Source organism: Megascapheus bottae, chromosome 5, assembly GCF_031878675.1.
Source record: "Megascapheus bottae isolate mThoBot1 chromosome 5, mThoBot2.hap1, whole genome shotgun sequence".
NCBI classification, from domain to species: domain Eukaryota; kingdom Metazoa; phylum Chordata; class Mammalia; order Rodentia; family Geomyidae; genus Megascapheus; species Megascapheus bottae.
The window spans coordinates 562,119-584,566 of NC_143513.1; the positions used below are offsets into that span (position 1 = coordinate 562,119).

At 41.3% G+C, this 22,448-nt stretch overlaps 1 protein-coding gene and 1 long non-coding RNA gene across 2 annotated transcripts in view; both read right to left on the minus strand.

Moving 5' to 3' along the window:
* LOC150062673 (uncharacterized) overlaps positions 1 to 22,448 on the minus strand; it is a 77,326-nt gene that overhangs the window by 19,844 nt on the left and 35,034 nt on the right. The window lies entirely within an intron of this gene.
* LOC150062676 (phosphatidylinositol 3,4,5-trisphosphate 3-phosphatase TPTE2-like) overlaps positions 6,345 to 22,448 on the minus strand; it is a 49,375-nt gene continuing 33,271 nt past the window's right edge. Inside the window, exons 14-19 of the mRNA XM_090332535.1 lie at positions 21,389 to 21,469; positions 18,528 to 18,633; positions 14,433 to 14,521; positions 12,224 to 12,316; positions 9,520 to 9,590; positions 6,345 to 6,528 (exon numbers count right to left, since the gene is read on the minus strand). Of these exons, the coding sequence (XP_090188661.1) occupies positions 6,345 to 6,528; positions 9,520 to 9,590; positions 12,224 to 12,316; positions 14,433 to 14,521; positions 18,528 to 18,633; positions 21,389 to 21,469 (624 nt within the window). The remainder of the gene's footprint in view (positions 6,529 to 9,519; positions 9,591 to 12,223; positions 12,317 to 14,432; positions 14,522 to 18,527; positions 18,634 to 21,388; positions 21,470 to 22,448) is intronic.

The window sequence follows — 22,448 nt, forward strand, 5'->3', positions numbered from 1 at the left end:
TTTTCCTGGGACTGACTCACAATCACAAAGTAAAACGTTATGCATAAATAAAATTGAAAATGATGCACACTTTACTAACTTGATTGGCTAAAATTAAAGATCTGAGCCATTGGCATCGGGACATATGCCACATTTTTTTATTTGGCCAGTCCTGGGGATTGAACTCAGTGCTTGAGTACTGTCCTTGGACTTTTTCAAGGCTACAGCTGTACCACTTCAGCCTAGCACCACTTCAAGTTTTTTTCTATTTAGTGATACCAAGGAATTGAACCCCAGACTTTGTGCATGCTAGACAAGCATTCTACCACTAAGCTAAAGTCCAGGCTCTATATGCCATCTTTTAAAAATGTTATTATTGTAAAGGTGATGTACAGGAGACCATGGTTATATCAGTCAAGGACTAAATACATTTCTTTTTGGACAATGTTATCCCTTGCCTTTTCATCCCAATCCACAAGTTTTAGTTCATTTTCAATATAGTTAAACATACCACTGTTGCATTTATTCACTGTTTGCCTGGTCACTTCTGTTTCTCCTTAACCTGTTAAAGACATATATACACAAAGAAAGAAGATGAAAAGAAAAGAAAGCAACAAGAAAGAAAAAGAATCCCCATTTCCACATGCTGGAGTTCATTTAGATAAGCATTATTTTATATGATCTGATGCACAGAGGCATTGCCCCTTCATGTTCCTCTCCTAAAAATGTCCTCCTTTGGTCTCACTGTGGTAAATGACTGTAGTCCTGTGAAACATGTGCCATCTTTTTAATATCCAGAAAATGTAATGTGGATTTGTTTCTCTCGCATATATATGTGTTTTGAAAAGTCATCTTAAATGGCCCCCACATCAGGACCACCTTAATAAATTAGGAAGCAGGCTGTCTCTAACCTCATACATGTGTGAAACCTACAAAGGCAAAAAAAGATCCTAGGATTTCATCTGGAACAACTTCAGCATTTGCTTTTGGAACTTTCAAGGGTCAAAAGTAAAAGAATAGTGTTCAGTGTGTAATCATAGAGAGATACAATTAAAAATAGAAGGCCAGATGCTACCACCTCATAGCTATAACCAAGCTACCAGGAGGCTGAGATCTGAGGATCACAGTTCAAAGTCAGGCAGGGAAAGAAACTCTGTAAGACTCTATCTCCAATTAATCACCAAAAATGCCTGAAGGGAAGCTATGACTTAAAGAATATCCTTGAGTGGAAAAGCTGAGGTTAAGCTTCACTACTGACAAAATAAAAAAAAAAGTTCTAAGTGGAAAGCCAGGGCTCCAAGACCTATGAAAAGCAGACAGGAGGGCCGGGAGTTTGCCCTACTGGTTAAAGTGCTTGCCTAGCATGAATGAAGACCCGGGTTCGATTCCTCGGTACCACATACATAGAAAAAAGCCAGAAGTGGTGCTGAGGCTCAAGTGGTAGAGCTCTAGCCTTGAGAAAGTCCAAAGACAGTGCTCAGGCCCTGAGCTCAAGCCCAGGACTGGCAAAAAAAAAAGAAAAAGAAAAGCAGACAGGACAAGGGAGAGCATGTACACAGGAATGTGACAGTAGAAACTAAGAGACTGCAGCTCTAGCCCTGGCTGCACAGGAAGTGAGTCTAGAGGCCCCATCCTCATCACAAGGTAATATGGTGACAGACCTAGTTAATGAAGTGACTTCTATTCGGAGCCTAATTACAGTGTTTGGATCTGGCAGGGTAGTGACTCTCCCAGCATGGGACACATGACACATTGGTAAGGATAAGACAATCTATCTTCTCATATTGCAGAAAGCTGAAGAAAGCATTATCTTGGAAGAGGGCCTTCTGTCCAAGACTTAAGTACTTGAAGCTATTGAAAACAGGAGCAATCTCAGTTCCAGGAGTCTTAAGAGACCTCAGCACAGTGTCTGAAGAAGACATGGCTAAAAGGTTTCATGGGGCTAGGGTTAGTAGATCATGCCTAACATCCTAGTTACTCAGGAGACTGACATGTGAGGACTATGTCACAAGTCCAGGATAAACAGGCCAGTCCGTGAGACTCTGATTTTCAATTGACCAGCAAAAATCTGGAAGTGGGGGGAATAAGTGGTAGAGAATCAGCTTTGAGTGAAAAAAAAAAACAAGGAACATTGCCCTGCATCTAAGACCCCGGATTCGCATTGAAGAAAGGAAGAAAGAAAGGGAGCATGGCCTAGTGGCAGAGTACTTGCCTAGCATGCACGAAGCCCTGGGTTTGATTTCTCATTACCACATAAACAGAAAAAGCCAGAAGTGGTGCTGTGGTTCAAGTGGTAGAGTGTTGGCCTTGAAAAAGCCCAAGGACAGTGCCAGGCCCTGAGTTCAAGCACCAGGACTGGGAAGAAAAAACAGCAAATAAATATTACAGCTGGGAATTTTGCCCAGTTGTTGAGTGCTTGTCTAGCATCCAACAAGGCCCAGGTTCGATTCTGAAGCTCTGAGTCTGGCACACTCTGTCACAGTGTACATGTACTGTCCAATGGGGAAATGGCTTCCAGAACCAGTAGTAAACACGAACAAGTTTTGACTTGGGTGAGCTGAAAGATCCAATGGGAATAGCTTGGAAGCCCCTGCTTAAGAGCCTCTTAAGGAGTTGGCAGTTTGACTCTGTGGAAGAGCACTTTCCTAGCAAGTATAAGGCCTTAAGTTTGGTCCTCAGCTCTGAAAAAAATATATATATATACATATATATATACATATCTATGTATACTTCTAGATTAAACAATTAAAGCTAAGTGTTTCCTAGGCAACAAAGAAAAGTGTTTCCATAGTGAAACAGGGGCCAGGTTCTAGGAACTCTGAAAGCTGATAAATGAAAGCAGCTCCAAGATGCTGGACAGTGGTGTGCCTTCTGATCAGTGGACTGGGATCCCTGGAGGAGAATCATCCAAGCCTTTGGAAGGAAGAGAGTCAGCACTCAGGATCTATCTGCTGCTCCTGGGTGCTGGCTGCTAGATGGGACTGAAAGCAATCAGCAACACATATGGCAGCAGGTGGCCCCCTCCCCCTACATGGGTGAGATCTGAGAGAACTGAAACTGCAGGGAGACCACCTGAACCCCTCCCTGCCAGAAGTAACAGTGCCAAGGTAATGAAAAGCCCTGGAATGAAGAGATTCACTCTAGAATTCTTCCAGACTAAAAGAAGTATCAATAATGTCCCACTACATGGAAAGAAAGGAACTCTGTCATTCATTCTATGAAGTCACTGTTACTCTAACAAGGAAACAACATAGACAAGTTACTTTTCTTTTTTTCCCTTTTTCTTTTGTCTGCCATTCCTAGGGCTTGAACTCAGGACCTGGGCACTGTCTTTGGACAGTTTTTGGTCAGGGCTAGGAATCTGCCACTTAAGCCACAGTACCACTTCTGACTTTTTCTATGTATGTTGCACTGAGGAATTGAACCCAGAGCTTCATGCATGGTAGGCAAGCACTCTACCACTAGAGTGCTGGCTAGACAAGATGTGTTTACAAAGTATAAAGAATGTCTACGTAATTCATCTTTTGGCCAATGTGGATAGAGAGAAAGATTACATTAGAAAGAGAGACCAGAGTGAGCATGGTCTTACATTCACCGACAGTGATACTGCACATGTTAATAATCTCATGCACATTCAGCTTGAAGTAATCAATTATAAGAAATCTGTTTCTTTATTCTATGTTCTCAAGTCCTGAATAAGAAAATCTCTATCTTCCACTCACTTTCTAACAGAAACTTCTGAAATGCATATGCAAAACAGTATTTCTTACGTGTGAGATTTCTGTCTTATTTTGCTGACTAGAACAATAGATTGTGTTCACTCTGTCCTTTGGGGCTTTTTAAATAGTTGACTCTCAGATCTGAGTGTTTCAAAATTATTTGTTACATTTATCATCCATTTCTTTTCTCTATGGTTTTCCTTTTCCTTTTCAATTCCTTCAGTAAGTTTTTCTCATGGCTATGTTTAAGGCAACTATACAAGAATTGTTGTAACTGTCCATGTTGGAAAGAAACTTAATGTGATTTAGTCTTTTTTTTTTTGCCAGTTCTGAGCTTGAGCTCAGTGACTGAGCACTGTCCTTGGACTTTCTCAAGGCTATAGTTCTGTCACTTGAGCTTCATCACCACCTCCGGCTTTTTTCTGTGAATGTAGTACTGTGGAATCCAGCCTGGGTCTTCCTGCATGCTAGGCAAGCACTCTACCACTAGGCCAAATTCCCTGCCACTGGTATAGCCTTTTATAGAAGTTAGGACCAGCTATTGTTACATGTAATGTTTCAGTTAAGAATTTGAAATGGGCCGGGAGTTTGGCCTAGTGGTAGAGTGCTTGCCTAGCATGCACGAAGACCCGGGTTCAATTCCTTGGTACCACATACTCAGAAAAAGCCGGAAGTGGTGCTGAGGCTCAAGTGGTAGAGCTCTAGCCTTGAGAAAAATCCAAGGACAGTGCTCAGGCCTAAGCTTAAGGCCAGGACTGGCAAAAAAAAAAAAATTGAAATGAAGAAAGTGGAAGAAAAGCATGTGATCTGTACCTTCTTTTTTTCTAAAAAGGAAAACAAAACAAAACAAAAATGTGAGTCCAGGGCGGGGAGTTTTGCCTAGTGGTAGAGTGCTTGCCTAGCACGAAGACCCAGGTTCAATTCCTCGGTACCATATACATAGAAAAAAAGCCAGAAGTGGTACTGAGGCTCAAGTGGTAGAGCTCTAGCCTTGAGAAAGTCCAAGGACAGTGCTCAGGCCCTGAGTCCAAGTCCCAACTGGCAAAAAAAAAAACAACCAAAAATGTGAGTCCATTTTAGAAATTTCATGGTAGTTGAGTTTGACATGTTATGTATATAGAAACAGGACTAATAATCTATATAAGTAAATTATTGAGAAAAAGAATCTGTTTATCCTTACAATTTTGTCTTTCTTTCTCCCATTTCTCCTTCAAAGTTGGCATCAAGAGACAAAGTGGTTCAGTGTTCTGACTTGGGCTGATTATTGGTTCCTGCTTGCTAACCCTTCATTCTGGAAACATGTTTCTGTATATGTTACAATTCTAGGTTCATTCAACACCCACAAACATCCTCACACACCTGGTGAAAATTAAAGTTTGACTTTTTTCTATCTAAAAGGAAAGATATTTGAGGTGAATAAAAACAGTCAGTCCACTGAAGTTTGGTGGGTTCCAAAAGAGTCATGGATGAGAACTATAAGTATGACATAGATGTAGCTTATGACCAGTAAGCTGTAAAACTTTGTCCAAAGTTAGCACCTTAGAATTGTGGTGAAGGATAGGAAATTCCTGAAAACTCTTAAGAGGTGAGGCCCCACCCACCCTCAGGGAGAGGTCTGAATGAATTCCTAGAGGCAGGGCTAGGGGCTTGGACCTGGCAGACCTGCACCAGGAACTCATCTCTTTTGCCATCCCTTGGTTATCTCATATTATTACAATATTTCACCTTGTTATCTGATAATTTTATATGTGCTTAATTGGTTATTTGAAATTGGATAGGGAAGAGGGGAAATCAAGATGGGGGGGAAGTTGGATGATAAATGGGGACCTTGTCATGAGAAAGAGTATCAATGTTTGTGAAGTTATGCACCTTTTATCTGGTGAATATAATGTAACCCTTATTAATCACAATAAAAAAATCCCTGATAATCAAAAGTCAACATCTAGCTTGTTGCCAGGGACACAGGCAGCCTGCAATGCTAGCTACCCCGGAGGATGACATGTGTAGTTTCTGGTTCAAAGCTAGATTAGGCAGGAACATCAGTGAGACTCTTATCTACAATTATCCACCAGAAAGCAGGAAGGGCAGCTGTGGCACAAGTGGTAGAGCACCAGCCTGAGTGAAAAAGCTCAGGGGCAGTAGTCAGGCCCCGAATTTAGCGCCCACACCTGCGCGTGTGAGCACACACACACACAACCAATATCATAAACCAAGTCTGAAATCCGTACAGGTCAGAGAGGACAACAGATCTCCCCAACATCCACCGCCACCACGTGGGTGCGTATGGATCCCCCTTTCCAAGGAGGGTGGCAATGTGGGAGACAGGTGGAAATTCAGACGTCACAAATGAATCATCAATTCTCTCCACCATTACACCAGGAGTCTTTTTCAGGATGGAAAAGCCCCAGCCTGTGGTGACTTCACCTCCTCTGGAGCAGACAGGATGGCCAGGACCGGGTGGCAGGACTCCTAGGACTCAGGTGCCCGCTGCCAGCCCTGCCCCGCCCCAGCCCTTCTCGCAGGCCTTGGAGGGCTGAGGAGCCCTTCCCTACCTGGAGGAGCTCTTCACTACCCAGGCCCCTAGGGCCTACCAGACCCAGCTGAGGCCCTGCCTTCCGGATCCTGACCGCGGACCGGCGTCCGCACTCACCACTTCTGCTCCCCGCGCACCCCGCTGTCCTCGCGGAGATCCACAGGCACTGCACCCCACACCCCCGCGGGCGGCTCTGAAACCAGCCCGGGCCGTGACGTCTGTGGGAGTCTAACCCGGAGAAATGTCAGCAGCGGGGCCGAGGCCCGGGGTGGAGGGCGCTGGCGTCCAGGGAAGAGCCTGAGAGGCCTCGCTCAGGACCGCAGCTCAGCTTCCGGACCGCAGAGCTGAGGCTGTGACCTCCTGGGCCACCGGGCAGCAGAGAGGGAATAAAACTGGCGCCTTTGGGAGACTCCAGAGGCCTCCTACCAAGGATGCTTCTCATTGGTCAGCTCCTGAAGCCGCTCTTCCCCTCAGCCAATCATAAACAATCTGTGCGACTGTCTCCACCTAGCATAGCCCCACCCCCTTTCCTTCCTGGAGGCCTGAGTCACCAGATGTGTTGCCCTGACTGAGTTGACTTCCAGGGAAAGAATCTAGTAAAACACCTCTATCAGTTCAAGCTTTAGCTCTTGGGGCGTTCGAACTCAGCTTAGGGATACATCAGATTTTTTCCCCAGGCATCCATGTGTGTGTGAGCACCAGGGGCTCAAGGACTTCAAGTCTCAAGGACTTCACTTTCCCAGGATGAGTTGCAACTGTCATCTTCCAATCTCAGCCTCCTTTCAGCAAGGATTCCAGGCATGAGCCAATTCCACATGGCTTGTTTAAAAGGCTGTGGTTCTTGGTCCTGGGGCTTGAACTCTGGGCCTGGGTACTGTTCCTGAGCACTTCAGCTGAAGGCTAGTGTTCTACCACTTGACCACAACACCACTTCTGGTTTTGTGGTGGTTAATTTTGGAGATAAGCGTCTCATGGACTTTATTGCCCAGGATGGCAATAAAGGAACTGCGATCCTCATATTAAAATCTCCTGACTTGCTAGGATTACAGGATTGAGCCACCGTGCCCAGCTTAAAAGGCTTTTTATCTTTAAATTTGGCAGAGATGCAGTCTGTCATCCTAGCTATACACACACACACAGAATTGAACATGCTATTTTATTACTTTCATTGCATCCTTCCTTTTTCACTGAATCTTACATTGCAGCATGCTTGCTACCTTGCTTCCTTCCTTCCTTCTTTCCTTCCTTCTTTTCTTTCCTTCCTTCCTTCATTCCTCCCTCCCTCCCTCCCTTCCTCCTTCCCTCCCTTCCTTCCTTCCTTCTTTCCTTCCTTCCTTCCTTCCTTCCTTCCTTTCTTCCTTCTTTCCTTTCTTTTGTGGGGTGGCTCCAGGAGCTTGAACTCAGGCCTAAGCTCTGATTCTGACTTGTTAATTTTTTCCACTATAAGTCTGACACTGTACTGCTTCAGCCATTGTTCTATTTTCTACTTCAGGTGTTTAATTCGAGATAAGAATCTCTTGTACTTTTCTTCAAAAACTGGCTTGGAACTCTGATCCTGTTTTCAGCCATCTGAATTCAAAAGATTAACAGATGTGAGGAAGGAGTGCCTGGCTATCACTGAACATTTTAATTCTTTGGCCAGTATTTACTCTTCCAATCCATCTCTTTTATGCTAAAATGTATTAAATTTAAAAGAGTTTTCCTGTAGACAACAGTTTGGTATTGGTTTTTAGTACACTGTGCTTCTTCACATATTTACACAAAGTCGAAGTGATACTCGATTTTTAGTAGTATTGGTAAACTTTTCTACTCAGAGTTTTCACTTGCATAATGTATCCCATTTCTGCCTTTCCATTTATTTTTGCACCCTCTATATTCATCTTATTTGTTTGGATATCAAATACATTTGTCTCCTAATTTTACTCTCCTAGATTTTACAAGGATTTATTTACATTGAATGTAAAGTTATCATTTGGGGAAGTATTCACTGGAGGTTGAAGCCAAGGGTTTGTGCTTATTAGATATGCCTTCTAGTTCTGAGCTATATCATCTACCTATTCTGCTTTCTTTATTTATTCATTCATGCATTCATTTTTATTGCTGGTCTTGAGGCTTGAACTCAGAGTCTGAGTGCTGTCCTTGAGCTCTTTTTGCTCAAGACTATTGCTTTGCCACTTGAACCATATCTCCAGTTCCATTTTTTTAATTGGCTTATTGGAGCAAGTATCATGGAATTTCTAGGTTGGCCTCAAACCATGATTTTTGGATATGAACATCTTGAGATCTAGGATTACATATATGACCCACCTATGCCTAGCTTTTTGTTTTCCTTGCTTTATTTGGACACAGAATGTTGCCAAGTGGCCCAGAGTAGCCTCTAATTCATTCCTAATACACCTTCCTAGTATATAGAATTTTAAACACCTGAGTTCTAAGTCCACTTTCATATAACGTCGTCCTATTTCAGAGTTAATGCAGGTGTCTTAGAATACTCTGGATTCCTCCCATCCTATATGCAGCTGATATCCTTAAGGATTTTCTCTTCAGAGATTGTAATTACTACTGTATTGCTGAGAATATTGATGTGTGAGAAGAGATGAGCATAACAAAGGACTTTAGTATTTAAATCATTTTGTACATTCTTCTTTGCCAGATCTTTGTTCTAATAGCATTTTCCTTTGCCCTGAAGAACTTCCACTCATTTTGAAGATATTACTATATATACATGTATATAAATGACACATTTGCTAATATTATCACATTCACTCTTCTATTTTTTTATCTGAATTTTTCTTTGTTAAAATCGTTCTTTTTATTTTGCCAGTCCTGGGGGTTAAACTCAGGCCTGCCCACTGTTTTGGGGCTTTTTCAAGGCCACTTGTTTCAAGCACCACTTCTGGATTTTTCTGTGTATGTATATTAGGAAATCGAACCCAGGTCTTTATGCATGCTTGGCAAGCACTCTACCATTAGCCACTTTCCCAGCCCCCAAATTTTATACTGTAGTTCAAGAAAGCCAGCTAAAGCCTCCCTAGACTAATCCCACCAATCATGGTCCAATAAAGTGACATCCACCTAGACCTTTCTATATTCTAGGAACGGGGTAGATGTACACTTCGTGAGAGAACTTGATCATTACTATGATCTGGGTAATTGCCTCTTCACTGACACATTGCCTTATGGTAGGGGATAGGAAATGTTTGCTTAAGCAATTCTTTATTTTTGTAGAGAATGAGCTTAGTATAGTAGGCAAAGGAATTGCCAATCTGTCTTACAATCTGTCCTTACCTGTTTTTCTCTATGAGAGATGTATGGAACCACATGAAGAATGCACAGTCATCATAATAGTTAGGAAGCTTCTAAAAACACATGATTAAAGAAAGAGGTGATTTGTATAATAAAATGGATACCAAAAACTAATAATTGCATTGGGGTTGACGTTCCTTCCTTCTGCCTTTTTGTGTACATCAATTGCAACATCCTATCTCTTACAATGTACTCAGAGGCTTGAAGAGAATACTTTTTCATTAAAAATATAAAGGATCAAAATTACTACAATGAAATAGAAAACAAGTGTTCAGTTGGATTTCATTAAAAGACATAATCAGGGTGAAAAAATGTAGCACCAAAATAGAGGGAAACATGGCATATTTTGTATCTGGATGGGATCATGTATACACAATATTTTTAATTCAAAAACTAATGTCTGAAAAACAAAAGCAGATGCAACAAACACCAAGGGTTTGAGCATATACTTCAGTTAGTCAGAGAGTATACCCCAAAGGAGGCAAGCACATGCAGAGCAGAGCTGGACTTCTACTGTCTCACCCACTAGGATCACCAACAAAATTCAGCAAAACCACAGACCACTGGAGTCCTCAGACCTTGTTGACACAAATGCCAAATGGGAAAGCAATGGTAGAAAAGGGTCTGTGGGTTTCTCAATAAGTTAAACATAGAATGACCATTTGGCACCAATTCAACTTCAGGGATGTTTTTATATGATAAATATAGACAATGATCTCTCAATCTGATTAGAACACCACTAAAGAATCAACTAAAGACCTATGTTTACACACACACACACACACACACACACACACACCCCAAACATACTGTGGTGAATTCTTCATCCTTTCTGTTTGTTCTGCTTTCATTTTGACTATGTTAGGCTGGAATACCAGAAGCAGGGCACAGCCACCCCCAACAGTTTCCAGTCTCTGCTACCTCTCAGTTCCTCAGTGGGAATGAGCTAGACACCTGTCTCATGCACCCATTTTCTAGTGATCACCTGACTATGTGACAACAGATACAATGCACTTGACCTAGTGACTCCATACTACCAGGGACCTCTGAAGATATGTCATAGTGACTACTTGTGTTACAGCACCTTGGACCACAATGAAACCTCCCATGGAAAACCTGGTAAGGTCACACCTGGCCCCCAAGAGAATGTTATTTGCTTCTAAGGTTGCCTTGTGTCCCTCCACTGGTCAGGTATCAGTTTCCCCTGGATGGCTCCCCTCCATCCACTGGCCCTGCAAGATGTGCTGCCTTTCCCTTCTCTGTCATAAACTGCTTCTCTTATTCACTGTGTTGTGTTTTCATGCTTTGTTGGTGACTTATGTAATAAGCATATACAACCTGCTCTATTCAGGGTTTTCCTAGAGTGATTAATTTGGTAGAAAGTCAAAACACAACAAGTCAGACAGCAGCTATAGGTCATCTGTCAGTACAAACAAGTTTCCTGTGAGGAGGATCCATGGTCACCAGTGGGAGAATTAGACATGAAGCCACTCCCCACCAGGGTAAACAATCATCCTGTGAAAGACACACTGTACAGCACCAACAGCCATTTCACCTGGAGCTCCATCACAACAAAGCTGGAATGTATGGTCCTGTCCAGAGACAGAGTCCTTGAGAGTCAGCCCAAAGACATAGAACTCACATCTATTTCCATAACTGACAGCTAGTTTGAATAATTAGGCATCAATATTGGTGATGGCTAGCTACACAAGAAGCTGAGATCTGGAGGATCAAAGTCAGCCATGGCAAAAAGTAAAATATTGTTTCCACGTTAACCAGCAAACAAACAGGGCTGGAGGCATGACTCAAGTGATAGATGTTTAGCCAAGCAAGTAAACCAAGCAAAAATCCAAACCAAAGTATGGCCAAAAACAAAACTAACCAGTAATCAATAATTTCCTCATTTTTCACAAGCATGCCATCCCATCTTAACCCTTAATAATCACAAAACTAGCTCTCATCAAGACCCCCTGCACCAGGGAGAAAAAACACAGTGTTTGTTTAGAGACACTAGCTAAGCAAGAATTCACAGTGGTTCTGTTATCCAAGGGGAAACATTGAAATGGAGAGACTTCCCAGGTGGTCACTTGCTTCAACATTCACATTCATATCTCAGTACCTAAGACTGCTCAGCAGTGAGCAAGCAGGTAATGAAGGAGGGCATACAGAACACATGGAAGTTCTTACTCAGAGTAGGAATAGATGATTTCATAGAAAATCATTATAGTCATATATGACACTCAGACATGACATGTACGGCTGATCCATTAAAATTAAACAGTCATACTAATGATAGCAAGTCAATAGATAATTATGGACAGGAAAGTAAAATCTCCCTCACATTTGGTAAACACACTGATCATGACGTGTTTAAAAGATAGACAACATAACTGTAATTACTCTTATGGAAAGTCAACAATGTCGGTTTCTTTTTAGCATCTTTGCTTTCATACTTTTCTCATTTGATAAGTAACAGATATCAATTGCTTACAATTCAGAAGAAAGTGATCAGAAATATTTTAAATATATACAAGAAACCCTGATGACTTTGTTTTGTGTTTTCCTCCCCTTCCCGAGACATGCATTTTTATCTGTCCTTTCTATTGTAGGGAACTGCAGCAAAGGAAATCGCAAACCTAGACCAAACAAAAGAGCATACAATCATGCAGGATACTTGAGGACTCACCGAAGAAGAAAATTTTACTTTTACATCATCACATAAGTCCGGACAGTTGGGCACCAAAAAGATTGCTCTATTTGTATCAATATCATGGACAACCTGTTGATGAACACATGGAATTAGGAACTCAAAGTGTTGCCAGCGATTAGTATTCTTTTTCACTCATGAAATCATCCTTAATCCATTATATACTCATAATTTCATAGCTTGGTAATTTCATATAGAAAATAGCAGTAATTTGTTTCTGAAGTGGTAAAGGTACTGGGCTCCAAATGTTTGATAGCTATCTTAAGACTACACTTGAGAAGCAAAGTATTCATTTTTGACAAGTGTGTTTTTGTTTATTGTAATGTATAGAGGGATTACAGTTATATTCACCAGATAGTAGGTGTCTTACTTCTCACACATTGATACCACCTCTCATGGTTTTGTCCCCATTTTCCTCCCCCAACACCTCTCCCAATCATATGGTTTCCCCACTTCTCTTTCCTATTTTAAATAATCAAATAAACATACATACAATATACCAGGTCACAAAGTCAGATACAGTAACAGTATGAGATTAACCAGAAGGAAACTAAACAGAAGAGGAATAACGGAGTGCATTAAGAGCCACAATCACACAAGATAAAGCTCTTGTTTCAATATCCTAGAGATCCTTTCATTTAATCTCATCCTATATGACCAGGAGTTTCTAATGTAATACACATTACTGTTCTATGTGAATCATCCGATTTTTATATTCTTTTAAGGATGTGCTTTTAACTTCAGTCTGAAACAGTATATTGATGTTCAAGAAGCAATGAATAATTGACCCCACTTTCATGACAAATATTATGTTGCTGATGAGGTCAATGAGCCATTCCAGTGAATGGAATGACCACAAACAGGTCAAGTTTGGGGATTAACAACTATGAAATCATCCCATGTATTACTCTGATATTCATATACCATCATAGAATAAGAAGAAAGCTATGCTAGGCTTCAAGAAACATACCCACAGAAGACTGTCACATGATTTTCAAGTTTTCAGGAAGTTTTATACATACAGAACAATATGAAAATAATATATTGTTTTCAAGCTTTGTAAGGAAGTGTGCAAGTGTGTCCTATGGGAGGGCAGTATACAGCAGAAAGTTTGAATAACAAAGCATATTCTAGAAAGTAGAATTTCAGTTGGTCATTGGAGGATTTTAATAAAAGAGGAATAATATAGGCCTGAGAAGAGAAACCAGCAAAAATATCAATGAAACTGAGAATTTTACTCCATGGGACAAACAGATGAGTCAGTCTTCTCTAATGGGAATTTGTAGGTCCAGATATTGATGGAAATAGCTTGGCTACACTAGGGTTGTTATGTATTCAGAGCTTCAAATCCAAGAAAATAAGAATAAATATGGGCTAAGAGTTGATGGGATCAGTGTCCTATGTGACAAAGTGTTTTGAAAATGGTCACTTTTTACACTGATTTGATAACTCATAGATTAGAGATTAAATTCAAATATATTACCTAAACCTCACAACACACTACACTTGTGTGCATGTACAGAAGTTACAACAGGAACCTGGGAATCATTCTGAAAGCTTCCTTTGGGATTAAAAAGGAAATTTGCCAATTTCTCCTAGAAAAGGTGCACAGTCTTGAGAATTTCTTGAACATTTCAGAAATGGCTGTGGGTAAAGAGGCATCTCCTCAGTCCATATGCTGTCTCTACTGATCTCAAGGTGACAGCCAACAAAACATCTCAATTACAGTCACTGAGCCCATTGCTGAGTGGACAGATTCTGCATCACTCTTTGAACCTATGACTTTCCACTTCCACAAGTGCCAAGGTGACTTTCAAGAACACTGCATTTGAGAATCAGAGCTTTGTAATAAATGATCAAAATGATCAAAAGGAAGATCATATGGCAAATACTGACCTGATATATGCATTTAAAGCCTCGAGTAATTCCTGGGGACATTCTTAGCATTTGTGGGCACAAGTGAATTCGAAGCAGCACTAAACTGAAGCACAGTTTGACAATATCTTTCAGAAACTGTTTGGAACAAGGCTCTGCTTTGCATCTGAACTAAGCAATGCCAACTGGAATGGTGACAGAGGGTAAGAGCTGTCTCTTTTTGGTGAGTGTTACTTTGGGGAAGACCATCATGCCACTTGACTGGGAGCTTTGAAACAAACATGAGAATTCTCATTTATGAGCTTTGGCTCACCGTGCAGGTTTGGCAAGTACAAGTAAATACAGTCTTGTGCTGCATTATTATTTCAATTTTCAGGTCTGCTCCATTACCTTCTCCTACTCCTGCATAAAAGTGAAAAAGAAAACGTATATGTTTGTTAGAGTACAGAGCAAAATGTCTTGCCAGTTAACTCAATGGAGAATAAAGAGAGAAAATATTGGCCACCTAACATTGTGGGTTTAGTTAATCATTTGATCTTGCATAGAATTTGTCCTTTACAAATGGTTTCTGCCTCTTAAAGCAGTTCACAATATTGCAAAGAAAGAAAAAATCATTATATCTTAATCTTCTACAAGATAAATTCTTACTACATCACCATTCGAGGAAAAAAAAACAACATTGGGAGCTTCCAGAACTTCTTGCTTATGAAATGCTACCTTTAGAGTTCTATAATAATAATCTAAATTTAATTTTCTCTAAGTCAAATTTATAAATCAATATCAAGGATAATATTGGTCAGGTATACCCAAACAATCCTGTTTGTGTACATTAGAGACAAATAGTTCTATGCCATTTTAACTTATACTTTTAGTATCTTAGGTGGTTACACAAATGGGTTTACATTAACCAATCAGTTTATAAATACAATATATCTTGATGGATATATCAACCCCTATCCTATCTTCTCCATTTCCCTAGGTTCATAGGATATATGTTGTTAAATATTATGGCTGCATTCCCCTATTCTCTCCACATTAATCTAAATTCCTCCTCTATATAGACATAAAAACCTATGACTCTATAGACATAATGTTTTATTTCATAAATTAATGTGTTTCTATGACATACAAACCTTAGCTTCATTGTGATTAAGTTCTAAATACTAAGTCTCAGTGATTGTAAATAGAGATTGCTTCCTTGAACACTTGTATGTTGAACTTGTCATTTAAAATATGATGTAAAAATCAACGTTAATAAATTTTTTTAAAAAAAGAAAAGGTTAAAAACAAACTAATGGGTTGTCAGCCTGACAAAATGAGTGTGCTCAGGAAAAGCAACCAGGGAATCATTGGGAAAATTCACCGAAGTCAGGCCTTAGGTTTAGCTTCTTTAACCAGTTTGTGCAGAAATTTGCAGGCAACCCAGCAGGAGGTGTGACATTCCATTGGAGTTACTGAGAGATGAAACTGCTGCCACATATTCTGTTCTGCCTGATTCTACCACCCACCCCACAGCCGTTTCCTGAGAGGACTGGAACCAAAAACTCTTGGTGATGGGACATTCTGTGCTAAACTCAAAGTCCCCTAGTTGGTTCCAGCCATTATGGTGACTCTGGATGGGTGAATTTTCCATCCAGTGCTGAACAGCCTAGATGAGGGAGATGCTAAATGGGTATGAGGACTATGGGGCCCCCAGAGGAACCTAATCCCCACCCGAGGGATATGCATCTACTGTTGACAGGTGTAAGCATTTGCATGAGGTGCAGCTAAGACTGCGAGGAGACAGCCTAAACAGCCATCAGTCTCGGGGTCTCCTGAGGGACACGCCCAATAGCATGGAGGTTGGCATCTATGAAAACCATTCCCCCACAAATAGATGCTTGGCCTCAGCAGATAGACAGATACATGAGCCAGTGGGTCTTGCTTCTTCCTCAACATGGCCTCCATTCTAGGAATCAGGGCCTCTGACCCCCATCTCAGGTTAATGCCTACCATAATTCAGATATTGCCTAAATGCTTGCCCCTCACTTATTTCAAGATGACGGGAGGAGATCGGGGACATTCTCCCCCTCCCTAAATTCTTACTGTAAGAATGTGCTTGCATCTTGTAAGTAGGTCACTAAGCAACACATGCCTGCTTGCGTTGATATGCAAACATCCTACTACCTGGCCTCTACCCCAAGCAAATATCCTACTACCAGACCCCCTCCCCCGAGCAGTTCCTATACCCCAATCCCTCTCCTGAAGAGGCATATAAACACTTGTGTGAAAAATAAAATTGGCAGCTTGATTAGGATGCTTGTCTTGCTGCCTTCTTCATGTCTCCTGTCCCTTTCATTCCTCCCTCTAGGTTCTTGGCCCTAGTTGATGTCCCGCTGGATGGGACACTCTTTCACTTTGGAATATTTATAATTAATTGGGGATAAGTGTTTTCTATCTGGGTTGGCTTCAAACCACAATCCTCAGTTCTCAGCCTCCTAAGTAGCTAGGATAACCAACGTGAACCCAGGGTGTGTGACCTTTTCCTCAGTTCAAATGGCCCCTCTTCCTTTAGCCTTTCCTCCAAGATCTGGTTTCAGAGTCCACAATGAAGTTTTTCCTTTCAACCTTGCCTATTTCACATTAACATGAAGCATGTCTGATTGGGTTTTCATCTTGCCTTGTTTTGGTGTCTCTTAATTTCATGGATCAAACACTATCATCAGAAAGATTTCTGATGGAAACATGGCTTTTGCTGCACTCTCCTCTCCCTTGTTCCAGTTGTCCAACTGCTTTCTACTGACATCCTCTAGCAATAAGCCACTGAAATTCACAAGTACAATGTGCTAAGCCTTTATTTTCCTCACATTTAAACAATTTACATCACACAAAGGAATTTCATCCTTGAAAAATACAGACAAAGCTGGGCTCAGTGGCTTCCATAGTAACCATAGCTCCTTAGTGTCTGTGATCTGAGGATCAAGGTTCAAAGCCAGCCTGGGCACAAAAGGACCTGAGACTCTTATCTCCATCTAACCTCCAGAAAACAGGAAGTGGGGCTTGGCTCAAGGGTACTGTAGAGCTCAGGGACAACACCCAGGAACAGGGGTAGGGTCGTAGCCTTGAGCTGAAGGGTTCAGGTACAACTCACAGATTGGGCTGGAAACCCATGATCCCCCCATGCACCCACCGACAAAATACAGACAAAATGAAGTGAAAATTCTCTGTCTCACCTTCTTCTACATGTTTAGGTTTCTAGCTCTAAATAAATAACCTCTTTCACTATTTTTCTAGGCCAGCCTGGGTAAAGAGAGACTTCATCTAGGAAAAGAGTAAAGCGGCCCAAGCCTGTAGTCCCAGTTGTGGGAAGACTGAGATGGAGAACCCAGGGGAAAACTTTGGAGAACTGGGTGGTCTGTGCCAGTCTTTCCAGCAATATTGGGAAGTCTAAACTAGACAGTCTCATTTCTTGGAAACAGCACCAACTTGGCAGTTGCTAGAGGAGTCTAGTAGAAGAACAAGTTCTCCAAACCTGTTCTATGTCCATGGAGATTCAGGTGTGAGTGTCAAACAAGGGCAGTCAGGGGAATCCAAGTGCTGCCCTCTAGGAACCTTGTCTGTACTACCTAAACCTGGCCTGCAACAGAGTCTAACTTTTGTATTTGCAAGTAGCAGAGTTTGAAGTCTGGGTCTTGAACCTGCTCAGCTTGTCTAGCTGACACTCTATCACTTGAGGCATGCCCCCATTTTGCTTTTTTTGGTTGCAATTGGAGACTCAGAGTGGCTTGGGATGGCTTCAAACTGTGGTCCTCCACATGTCAGCCTTCTCAGTAAGGAGGCTTTTAGGTAAAGAGCCTTGAGAACCCCTGCATTGTAGTTGGTTTTTTAAAATCTAAGCACTTATTTGTCTTTTCTGCTCACAAGCTGAATGCTAGCATATGACCTGGCCAAAGGTGGTAACAAATAAAATAAGGCATCCTGATGGAGAAGATAGTGAGGAGATGCTTAGAGGAGGAGGAAAGAGAGAAAAGACTATAGTTTTGAGAAGAAAGGGCCGCTGGAAGGACTGGCCAAGAAAATGAAGCAGGGCCAGCAATGCTGAGATGAACCATGAAGGAGAAATGAGTCTGAGAAAGAAGGACTCTACTGGGTTCTTTAATTTTCTCTTCTCCTATGAAAAAAATCTATCCTAGGTTGAGACAAGAACATCGAGAACAGAACGCAAGGGGTAGAACCTCCCCTCAAGTGGAAATGGGTAAGGGATAAGAGAGGCATCTAAGGAGAGCTGACATGGCAGCTCAAGAGGGAGAAGGTCACATGCATTGACCCTTAGCTGTGATGTAGGATCATTTGCATAACATAAGCAAAACCCTCCCAAATAGTGGATCGCACATCCTCTTGTCTTCTCCTTCCTTTGCAAAGCACTTACCTTGGATGGAGTAAATCACAAACTTCACGATTTTAAGAGGTTTTTTCACTGGCATTTCCCAGTTCAACACATTCTTCAAGATGTCAAAGTAGCGGACATAGCGACTCTGTAAAGCAACAAAAGCCTCCACTTTAGTGGGAATGCCAGATGTAAAGTCAGTATCCTAATTTCCTTCTCTTTTTCAGCTTGTGAACAGCAGTAAGAAAGGAAGACAACATTTAGAATGAGCCCTTACATTATCAACATTCTTATGTATTTTCCTCATTGTGGAAAAAGAGCCCAGCTGAGACTTGCAGACAGTAACATGGAAAGAACAAGCCCTTGCTTCTAGGCTTGCTTATGACCATGAGAAGAGTGAAGGTGCTGAAACAGCGATGACAAAATCTGTTGTCATGCACTAGAGAAAGGACTATGGTTTGGGAGAGAGTTCCTCATCAAAAGGAATGACATCTCCACATAGCTGCACTAGATGATTCTGTACCCTTAGTGAGGGGTCCTCTACAGAGAAGAGATTCTTTATCTGCCTTTTTCTCCAATACGTTTTTTTTTGGTAAGGGAACGTTTCAATAATACTCTTTGGCTCCTAGCAAGTTGCTCAAACAGGATTTCTTAGAATTCTCTTTGAGAAACTCCAGATGTCTGATGATGAACCAACTGAGAAGAGTTCAGAAAGTGAACTGCCACATTTCCAATTAGCAAAAGCACTTGTACTGCATGCGAGTGGCTGATGTCTGTAATCCAAGCTACTCAGGAGGCAGAAGCTGAGAGGACTGAAGAATAATGCCAGCCAGGGCTGAAAACTTTGAGATAATCCATCTCTATATACTTAGCCAGAAGTTGAGCTAGAGATCTAGCTCACCTGATAAAGTGCCACTTATGAAGAGTTCAAGCCTACTGAGCAGCAGGCCACTGAGTTTAAGCCCCAGGATGGGCAAACAATGAAAGGGCAATAGTGAGAAAGATGCCTGAAAATGCAATTGGGCAATGCAAGATGCAATAGGGCAGTGCTGTACCACTTCGCATCTCCAACTCAGGCTGTTTTGGTTCTTCATTAGAACAAAGAATGAAAGGATTTCCTGCCAGGGCTGGCTTTGAAACACCATTCTCAAATCTCAGCCTGTATCTAGAAATACAGACAGGTGCCAGTCATCAGTGTCGGGTAGATGCTTTGCAGTTGTTGGATTTTTTTTAAGAGTACATATGTTGGGTGTCATGCCAAACTTCTTGTGAGGTAAAAGGACCTGATGAATAGAATTTCCTTCAAAGTAATCCTGGTTGAGGAAAGAAGAGTAGGAAGGGTGACCCAGGGTTTGAGAAAAGTGGGGAAGGAATAAACAAAGCATGACTGTAGGTTGGGATGATGATTGCAGAATACACTGTATGGTTCCATCTTTGTGTATTAGAATTTGGATATGAAATGTGCACTTAAAAGGCTCATAGGTGGAAGGCTTGATCCCCAGTATACCAGCAGCGTTCAGAGGTGGGTATGGGGAAGTAATTATATTATGAGGCTTTTGACTTTATCCACAGATTCATTTGTTGAGGGCTTCCTAAATTTAAAGCATTAGTAGGAGGTGGGGAAACTGTTAGGAGTTGGGGCCTCATGAAACCAAAGAAGTCACTGGAAGGATGGATCATGTCGCAAACCCTTCCTTCTCCTCAGCTTCCTGGAAACCTTGAGGTGAGCAATCCTTCTCCACGATACCCGCCTCCTTGACATGATTGTTCAGTGTCAGTGTAGGCCCAAAGCAATGGGATCAAGTGGCCTTAAAGTAAATCCTGAAACTGTGAGCCCAAATGAATCTTTCCCCACTTTAAGTTCTTTGGTCAGTAATTTTTTTTTATAGTGACCAACACTCCAATCCAATATAATTGGGATTTTTCATATTTTCATAATAAAGTATTATCAGAGGAAAATAGGACAACAGTGGATAGTTTAAACAATGTTAAGAATATGGCATGAAAGTATATGATAATGTCTGCTGGAACAAGATTTGTAAAATACTTATTTTCCCAGTTCATTCTGTTTTCTTCTTTCATACTCCCATTATCTCTGTGTGTCTTTATCTCTCATACTTGGTCTGAGGATCTCTCATTCTTTCTCTTCTCTGCACTCTTCTTTCCCCTACACTGGGGTCATCACAAAACCATCCTGGTAGTGTTCTAAAGACCTTGAATTGCTCATTGCCTTAGCAAAAACTGGTGAAGGATCCAATCTCTCTTTCTAGGGAAACCAATGGCTAGTAGATCATCTACTAGCCAGAGATCATCTTCAGGCATCAGAAAACCTCAGATATTTGACCTTCCTTTTTGGGAGGGGACTCAATTCCAGAAGCTGTAGGGAATAAAGAATAAGAAATGGAATGTGTGTTGCTCTGTTGAGAACTGTTGGGAGCCAGAGTGGAATCAAACTGTACCTTGATTTGCATCAGACAATTGCTTTATTGTCTTATGGTTTTCTGGCCTTATTCTGTTTAAATGACCTGAGATTTACCATATGAATGTAACACCTGGAAGTTCCCTGGTTTCAAGAAGGGATATAAACCTTGAGTTGAGGATAAACGGGGCTGCAGTCTTTACCTGGGCTGCAGACCTACCAACCCCATGTGTTTGTCTCTCTTCCATTTTTTACAGTCCCTCCCCGTATTTCAGGAACCCCAATTTGCTGCCGGTAGGCCCCAGCAGAGAACCAAGCCAAGTAGCCTATGAGGCTACAGATGTGGGCCTCCAAAGATCAGGAAATGGTTAGGAGTCACAAGTCCTCTGCCATCATTGATTGTTAAAGAAGGGTTACAGATGCGACCAGGCTAAATGTGCCACTAAATCTCCCCATAAATAACTTTGTGACAAGAGAAACTTACTTGGGAAGGAGTTTCTACTCCTTGAAACTGACTGCTCACATTTCTGTCAGTTCTGCGCTCCCCGAAGTACTCCAGGCTGTCCTACAGAAAAGGGGTTAATACAATCACAGTGCTTATCTGTCCTCTTTGGACAGAGCTACTTATTAACTTTCTTAGTTCCTAGCTTTTTAAGTGGCTAAGATTACAGGCACAAGTCTACAATGCCCATCTTTCCTTTGATTCTTTTAAAAATTACTTTATTATTTTTTGAAAGGTCTTTCTAGCTCCTTTGCCAAATTACTGATTAGCTCATTAGTTTTGGGGAGATGTTAATTTTTGAGCTTCTTGTATATTTTGGATATTAGGACTTTGTCAGATATATTGCTGGTAAAGATCTACCAGTCTGTTGGCTGTCTTTTTAGTTTAGCACCTATGTTCTTTGCTGTGCAGAAAATTTTTATTTTGATATAATCACATTTGTCAAGTCTCTCCTACTTTCTGTGGCCTTGCCACTATTTCCAAAAAGTTCCTGCCTATGCCTATCAGTTCTAATATTTCTCCTACTCCAACTTGCAATAGTTTCAGTGTTTCAGGCATGACTTTGAGGTCTTTAAATTCATTTGAGTTGATATTGGTGCATGGTGATAAACAAGGATCCAATTTTAATTTTCTACATATGGAAGTCCTAATACCAATTATTGAAAAGACTATATTTTTCCATCACACATTTTTATTGTGCCTAATTTCTTTATATATATATATATTTTATTAAGATGCTGGAGGGGATGTGGCCAGGAGGGATCATTATTACACAGTTCGTGGGAGTGCAAACTCATTCAAGCATTATGGCAGCTCCTCAAAAGACTAAACATAGAGTTCCCCTATGACCCAGCAATTCCACTACTTGGCATTTACCCAACCGTCCAGAAACAAGGACATACTAAAGCCACTAGCACAACGATGTTCACTGCAGCACTATTTACCATAGCAAAGATATGGAACCAACTCTGATACCCTTCGATTGATGAGTGGATCAACAAGATGTGGTATTTTTACACAATGGAATTCTATGCTGCTGTCA